At 37.6% G+C, this 8,356-nt stretch overlaps 1 protein-coding gene across 5 annotated transcripts in view; it reads right to left on the bottom strand.

Moving 5' to 3' along the window:
- Rbm25 (RNA binding motif protein 25) overlaps positions 1–8,356 on the bottom strand; it is a 63,473-nt gene that overhangs the window by 27,703 nt on the left and 27,414 nt on the right. For all 5 annotated transcript variants that reach the window (XM_050164526.1, XM_050164527.1, XM_050164528.1 and 2 more), the window contains 2 exons: positions 3,938–3,995; positions 2,153–2,310 (listed from right to left, as the gene is read on the bottom strand). In XM_050164526.1, coding sequence (XP_050020483.1) covers positions 2,153–2,310; positions 3,938–3,995 — 216 coding nt within the window. The remainder of the gene's footprint in view (positions 1–2,152; positions 2,311–3,937; positions 3,996–8,356) is intronic.

Genomic DNA, 8,356 nt, shown 5'->3' with positions numbered 1-8,356 from the left:
TTATTTATTTATTTATTATGTATACAATATTCTTTCTGTGTGTATGCCTGAAGGCCAGAAGAGGGCACCAGACCTCATTTCAGATGGTTGTGAGCCACCATGTGGTTGCTGGGAAGTGAACTCTGGACCTTTGGAAGAGCAGGCAATGCTCTTAACCGCTGAGCCATCTCTCCAGCCCCCCTCCAGGAAGTTTTAACACATTCATAGCTATATGAATCAAAGGACATGTTAATTATAACTGGATTGACAAAATATTAATGGAGGAGCTTGGATGGGCAATAAGTACCAAAAAAAAAATCAAGTAATTAAATAATAATATTAAGAAGTCTGTGGGCTGATGCCAGCAGATGGTTCAACATGTCAAGGGGCCTCAATTTGATCCCTGGGACCTACATAATAGAAGAGAACTTTTGTGAATTATCCTCTGACTTACACACACACACACATTCGTGCCCACACACATATCTATACACACAAATAACTGTAATATAAGTGTTTTCAAAGACCCAATTAATAGCATATCTGATTGTAATCCCAGCACATTGGGGAAATAGAGCTCAAGGTCATACTACACAGGAAGAAAGAAAGAAGCCACTCTGCACTATAGAAGAGCCTATCTTTAAAAAAAAGAAAAAAGCCAAAACAGCAGCTGGAAAAAAACTCAGCAGTTAAAAGCACTTGCTGCTCTTGAAGACATCAGTTCCGTCCCCAACATTCACACAGTGGCTGGCAACTGCTTTTAACACTAGTTCTAGGAGACTAATAACCCTTTCTGGTTTCAATGGGAAATACATGGAAATGATGCACATAAACATACATGCTCATTCAACAAACATAAAAATAAATTTTTTAAAAACAAGAGATACACAATACAATAAAACCCAAACACTACGCAAAACATAGACTTCACTCTGTAAAGAGCCAATTAATAGCATATTAATCCAAACCTGTAAAGAAATCCAAACCAAGATTGGGTCTGACAAATAAGCAACAATAGTTTTACTATATAAAGATATGCAGAATATGTCAGTGAAATTATTTAAATACTACAAGTCCAAAGAAAACCAGAAGTAAGCAGGGGGAAAGATGTTCATAAAATAATCCTTTTTGATTTGATAGTCTAATGTTGCCCAGAATAGACTCAAATTCCTTGTATAACTGGTGAGCTTGAACTCCTAACTCAACTGCCTTTACCTCCCAAGGGCTGGGATTGTACCATCACAGCTGGCTTTAATCCTGCTTTTATGAAATGAAACTATTCTAATTAACACTATACTCATGGGGTGGGGATATGGATCAGTGGCAGAGTTCTTGCCTGTCAAACAGTAGCTCTGGGCTCTACCCTCAGCACTGAAAGAAAAAACAAAGACAACAGAAAACTACATTCAGTCACACAGAAGAAAATGTCTTCAAGAACATGAGACCAAAATGTCTACAGTAAAGTACTTTGGATATGGTAAAACTTGATTTCCTTTTATATTTTGCTTAAATTTAAGTTAAACAATAATCTTTAAAGGAAGCTATATGAAAGTTTGATGAGAAGAGAGGTTATTTTGCTTTTTGATGGAAGTGGAAAGAAAGACAAGAAAAAAATGGACGCAATATATACTCAGGTTTAAGATGTTTTCTTTTGTGAAGGAGACAATAGATACATACCACACAAGACATAAAAAACTTTTTGTCCTCATTTAAAATAACAGAACTAAAATGAAAAATAAGAAAATGTCCTAAGTCACCCCAATACATTAAGTAGTACAACTAATTTTCAGTGATTTTAGAATCCAATCTGTGTGCATCTAAAAGAGAGGGCACTAATAAACATTGTGTAGGTTGAAATATTTTATACTTACTTACAAAGCTGCCTTAATGAATTAGCTCTGATTGGAATAGTCTGTACAAGTGTTTTCTCTGGCAAGTTAACCTTGTCCAGCCTCCCTTACTACCTTCATCCCAACCTGGAACAAGCAAACCAACAGTCATCCACCCACTGTGGGTAGATAAAACACTTAACTACAAACTATGAAAATACACTCCTGCACAAGTCATAAGCACATATTACAATAATGATTTTTGAGTCCCCATTTTAGATTTATGACAATATGAAGGATTCACACTGAACTAGTGCACCCAGATTAGAAAAGATATTGCATACCCCATTAGCTTTCTTCTTTGCTTTCCATTCATCCAATTGTGCCTTTGTTTTTGCATCAACTTTAACAAGTAGCTTCTTCTCTCCAATCTGAAGATCATGCAATAATCTGAGAGCACGGAGGGTAGATTCGGGCTCTTTATACTCACAAAATCCAAAAGCTAGAAATAAAAAATTGTGAATTTTAAGTTATAAAAAGTAAAAAAAAAAAAAAGCAAAGTAAAATGATTAAAGACATTACTTGAGGGTACTGAAGTCATCACTCCAATCCTGCTCTTTAACTTTCTAATAACCATTTCACTTTTAGCATGTGCAAACCAATGAGGTCTGTGTTTGTGTGTGTGAGAGATTATGTGTGTAGGTGTGTGTGTATGTGTGTGTGTGAGAGAGAAAGAGGGAGAAAGGGAGAGAGAGAGGGAGAGAAAGAATATAAAGAAAGAGAATATAAAAGACCAGTGGAAAGAAAAAAATAATGAAATTTAAGAAATTAAAGAAAAAAACAACAGTCAAAAGACTGAGGATATAGTTTTAAGCATCCAGACTTTTGCTGGGTATGACAAGGTATAGGCAGAAGCAAAGGAGGACTGGAATAGCTATAACTATCAGAAGACTTAGAACAATTTCCCAATGACTTTCAATATAGAAAGCTCACATATATCCTGAATGGCATAAATATTTGAAGTTTGACATTAGTGAAACGTAAACAAGAGCCAGGCAGCGGTGGCACACGCCTTTAATCCCAGTACTCAGGAGGAAGAGATAGGTGTATCCCTACAAGTTTGCGGCCAGCCTGGTCTACAGAGTGAGTTTCAGCACAGGCTCCAAAGCTACACAGGGAAACCCTGTGTCAAAAAAACAAAAATAAATAAGTCATATGATTATCTTTCCTCTTTTCCTGGGCTCTAATTGCTCAACCCGGACCAGACAGCCTTTCTTTCAGAGAAAATAACCTTAAACATGTAAGAAACTAGTGGTATGGATGGAGAGATAGCACAGCAGTTAAGAACACATACTACAGAAGACAGATTCCCAGAACCCGTTTGGAAGCTGGAAACCAACTATAACTCCATCTCTAAGGGATACAATACTCTCTTCCAGCTTTGATGGGCACTGAACTCACATGCAAAAACCCACACATAACTTACAGGCAATTAATAAAATCTTTTTAAAAAAAGAACCACTAGAATTAGCATATTAAAAAGGGGGAAGAAAGAGAAAACCATTTAGTAATTTTAACTTTTTCCTCTTCTACCTCCATTCTATTTCAACTTTTGAATCTTCTTTTTTTTCTTTAAAGATTTATTATGTGAACAGTATTCTCAGTATTCTGTCTACATGTATGCCTGCAGGCCAAAAGAGGTCACCAGATCTCATTACAGATAGCTGTGAGCCACCATATGATGGCTGGGAATCAAACTCAGGTCCTTAGGAAGAGCAGGCAGTGCTCTTAACCGCTGAGCCATCTCTCCAGTACAACTTTTAAATCTTCTAATCCCAAATCTCAGCCAAAAACCTTCTCAATTGCCTCTTTATTGTTTCTCAAGACAGGGTTTCCCTGTTTAGCTTTGGTGCCTTTTCTATAACTAGCTCTTGTACACTAGGTTGGCATTGAACTAACAGAATCTGCCTGCCTCTGCCTCCTGCGTGCTGGAATTAAAGGTGTGCACTACCATCATCCAGCTCAATTGTCTTTTAATACATCCTAATAGAAAATTAAAGTAAAGCATGCTAACTGATTGATGCAAACAGGTTACAATAAAGGCAACAAGTAAGGAAAATATGTATTACCTTGAAGTTTTCCTGAAGCACCTTGTACTCTCTTCCAGCTTAGCACCAAACCACATTTCTTAAAAAGAAATTTAAGAATTTACCACTTAACAAAATGAAATAGCTTCAAAACAAGTAAGATCACAATTAAAGGTTACAGAGTATGACAGCTCACACCTGTAATCCAAGAGGCTCAGATAGAAAAAGTTAGAGGGCAGCCTGGGTCCCCATTTGAGACCCAGTTTCAAAATAATGCCACCATCAATAGAGGGGGGAAAACAGAAAACAAACAAGATTATGCCAATGGGCTGGAGAGATGACTCTGCGGTTAAGAGTAAAGGTTGCTCTTCCAAAGGTCTTTGAGGTCATTTCCAGCAACCATCTGTAATGAGATCTGGTGTCTTCTGGCATGCACCCATACATGCAGACAGAACACTGTATATATAATAAATCTTTAAAAAAAGATCATGCCAGCAACTAATCTTGTTAAAAAAGATACTAAGTCTCTCAAAAACATGAGACATGTAACAAATTGCTTAAACAACAACATAAAGCTTTAGACAGGCAGTGGTTTAGACACTGTAATTCTAGTACTCAAGAGATGAGACAAAAGAAAGCTGTAAGTTTGAGGACAGTCTGGTCCTCAGAATGAGTTCCAGGACAGCCAGGACTACAGAGAGAAAGCATGTCTCAAAAACCCAAAACAGAAAACAGACAAGCTTTAAGGTGAGGAAGAAAAAAAGTAAAAAGCGGGGAAAAAAAAAAAAAGCGAAAAGAAAAAGGAGTCTTATTAACCACTAGTAAAAAATAACAGGAGGGTGGTATTATCATTTATTCTATGGCTTATTTTATGTGCTGCAAGACTGTATATGGCTGATCACAGTCCTCTTAAACAATGCATTGATTGCTTTCCCTGTATTGAATCTCTGCCCCCCAGTCTTCAGTAAGAAATCTTATATCCGGGGACTGGAGAGATGGCTCAGAAGTTAAGAGCACTCGTTGCTCTTTCAGGGAACCTGAGTTCAATTCCCAGCACCCACATGGTGGTTCACAACCATCTGTAATAAGATCTGGTCTCCTCTTCTGGTGTGTGAATATACAATAAATAAATAAATCTTTAAAAAAAAGAAAAATCTTATATCCTATCCTGAGTGCCTCCCAGAACCAAAAACAGAACTGTGACTTATAGGATGGGGTGGCACAAATCTTTAATTCCTGCACTACAGAGCCAGAGGCAGGCTAATCTCTGTGATTGAGACCAGACTGGCATGCACACCAAAGTCTAAGACAGTCAGTGCTATAAAAACTACATCTCAAAAAGAAAAAATAAGTTGTTATTCGTCTCTAAGGAGAAAAAAGAAAGGTTGGAGCTTTGTGTTTTGTCCCTATTTTTCGACACAGGCTTTCTCTGCGTAGCCCTGGCTGACCTAAACTCGCTCTGTAGACAAAGATAGCCTCAAACTCACAGAAATCTGCCTGCCTGTTTCCCAAGTGTTGGGATTAATGGCATGTGCCACCACTGCACCCAATAGTTTCCAATTTTAACATTTTATTTTAATGAAAGAAAGAGTATGAATCATAAAACATTAAAATTTAACAAAGCTGGATTTTGTGGATTCTGTTTTGTCATTTGATGCCAAGGACCACACAACCAACAAAATGGAAATAGCTACTGAATTACTTATTTAAAAAAGATTTAAAAAAAAAATCAAATAAATGAGCTGGGCGGTGGTGGCGCACACACCCATACTTGAGAGGCAAAGGCAGGTGGATCTCTGTGAGTTCAAAGACAGCCTGGTCGAAAAGGGTGAGTTCCAGGACAGGCTCCATAGCTACAGAGAAACCCTGTCTCAAAAAAAAAAAAAAAAACAAAAACAAAAAAAAAAGAAAGAAAGAAAATGAATAGTAGCGATTAGTGACAGCATGAGAATAAGCACCATTATTTTTCATTACAAAGCCATCTAATACCATTCCATGTAGCAGCATGTATGTTTCTCTTTATTGTTATTTTTGTTTCAATATAGGTTTTCTCTGTACAGTTCCAGATGTCCTGGAACTCAATATGTAGACCAGGATATCCTCAAAGTCAGAAATCCATCTGCCTCTTTCTCCTAAGTGCTGGGATTAAAGGCATGCACCAACACTTGACCACTTGAAAAAAAAATTCTCTACATTACATTACATATTATATTACATTATTGTGTGTTTGTGTATGTGTATCTGGGTGTGTGTATATGTATGTGTAAAATGCGTGCATGACTGAGGGCACATGTGGAATGTAGGTAGAAGTAAAGAAAAAGATTTTGCCAGTTCACTCCTTCCACCTTTACATAGATTACAAAAATTTGGCTCAAAAGGAACTTAGGACTGGGAGGGGTGCACCCATACACTGAGACAATGGGGATCGGGAACTCACCAAGGCCAGCTGGCCTGGGTCTGAAAAAGCCTGGGTCAAAACTGGTCTCGCTGAACATAGCGGACAAGGAGGACTACTGAGACCTCAAGAACAATGGCAACGGGTTTTTGATTCTACTGGACCTAGTGGTTTTGTGGGAGCCTAGGCAGTTTCGTGGATGCTCACCTTACTAGACCTGGATGGAGGTGGGTGGTCCTTGGACTTCCCACAGGGCAGAGAACCCTGATTGCTTTTTGGGCTGACGAGGGAGGGGGGCTTGGTTGGGGGAGGGGGAGGGAAAGGGGAGGCGGCGGTGGGGAAGAGACAGAAATGTTTAATAAATAAATAAATAAATTAATAAAAAAAAAAAAAAAAAATTTGGCTCAAGTTACCAGGTTTTCTTTTTTGCTTTGTTTTTTCGAGAAAGGGTGTCTATGTAGCTTGGGTGCCTGTGCTAGAACTAGCTTTTTAGATCAGGCTGGCCACAGAGATCTACCTACCTCTTCCTCCCAAGTGCTGGGAATAAAGGCCGTTCACCACCACTGCCCGGAGAGTACCAGGTTTTCAAAGAAAGCAGCAATACCCATGTACCAAAAATTTTTGTTTAAGGTTGGAGAGACAGTTCAGTGGTCAAGAGCAACTGTACTTTTTGAGAAACTTTAGGTTAAGTTCCAGCACCCATATGGTGGTCGACAACCATCTATAACCCCAGTTCCAAAAGATCTAACAGGCACACAGATGGTGCACATACATGGACACATGCAAAATACTCACAAATATAAAATAATCAGTCAGGTGAGGGTGGCGCACACCTTGAATCACTGCATTTTTAAAGCAGAGGCAGATGGAGCTCTGTGAGTTTGAGGACAGCATGGTCAACTCTGTCTTGAAAAAAACCAAAGACCAAAAAAAAAAAAAAAAAGAAAAAAGAAAAAAAAGAAAAAGAAAAAAAAGAGCAATTGGGTTTTTTTGCTCTATAATAAAGATATTTTTAAATAAAAAAATTCAAGATATCTAAATAACATGCTATTTCTGCTCTGAATAAAAGAATCAATTATCACCAATGTCAAAATCTTCTAATGATCAAAATACACTGTACAAAAATTTTCTTTGATAAAAATATTTTTAGCCAGGCAGCGGTGGTACACTCCTTTAATCCCAGTACTTGGAAGGAAGAGACAGGCATATCTCTGAGTTTAAAGCCAGTCTGTCTCCAGAGGGAGTTCAAGAACAGGCTCCAAAGCTACAGAAAAACACAATCAAAAACAAAATCCATCTATTTACGAAGTACTTATAAAATCACAACATATTAATCCAAAGATTACTAACACACTCTTATTATGGTAAGTTTTGAACACTTTAACTAAGTTAACTCAGCATGACCAAAACTAAGAATAAGGACAACATAAAACACTTGTGTAAAAAATGTGTACAAAATCTGAGCAAATACTGAGCAATTTCTAACTCTGGGAAATATTTTATGAATCTAGCCTTGTGTCAGGGAAACAAGCAAAACAAATAAAACCAGAGAGTTATCTAAAAGAGGCCTATGATTAAATGAAAAACAAATTCATTCATTCATTATATCATAAACTGAAAACAAGTAAGGTTTCAATTCAATTCAATGAGGCAGAGGTGGGTAGATCTGAGTTTGAGACCAATCTGGTCTTACAGATTGTAAGTTTTCGGACAGCCTGAGAAATTACAGAGAAACCATTTCAAAAAACAAAGAAAAATTAAGTTCACTGATGAATCTGTATCAAAGAATACTAGGGGCTGGAGAGATGGCTCAAAAGTTAAGAGCACCGACTGCTCTTCCAAAGGTCCTGAGTTCAATTCCCAGCAACCATATGGTGGCTCACAACCATCTGTAATGGGGTCTGGTGCTCCCTTCTGGCCTGCAGACACACATGGAAGGAATGCTGTATAAATAGATAGATAGATAGATAGATAGATAGATAGATAGATAGATAGATAGATAGATAGATAGATGATAGATAGATAGATAGATGATAGATAGATAGATAGATGATAGATAGATAGAT

The sequence above is a fragment of the Alexandromys fortis genome, unplaced genomic scaffold (assembly GCF_014885135.2).
Source record: "Alexandromys fortis isolate MF-2015 unplaced genomic scaffold, M_Fortis_MF-2015_v1.1 scaffold_159, whole genome shotgun sequence".
Classification (NCBI taxonomy): Eukaryota; Metazoa; Chordata; class Mammalia; order Rodentia; family Cricetidae; genus Alexandromys; species Alexandromys fortis.
The sequence above is the reverse complement of the archived record's forward strand: the minus strand, read 5'-3'. Positions and strand labels throughout refer to the sequence as shown.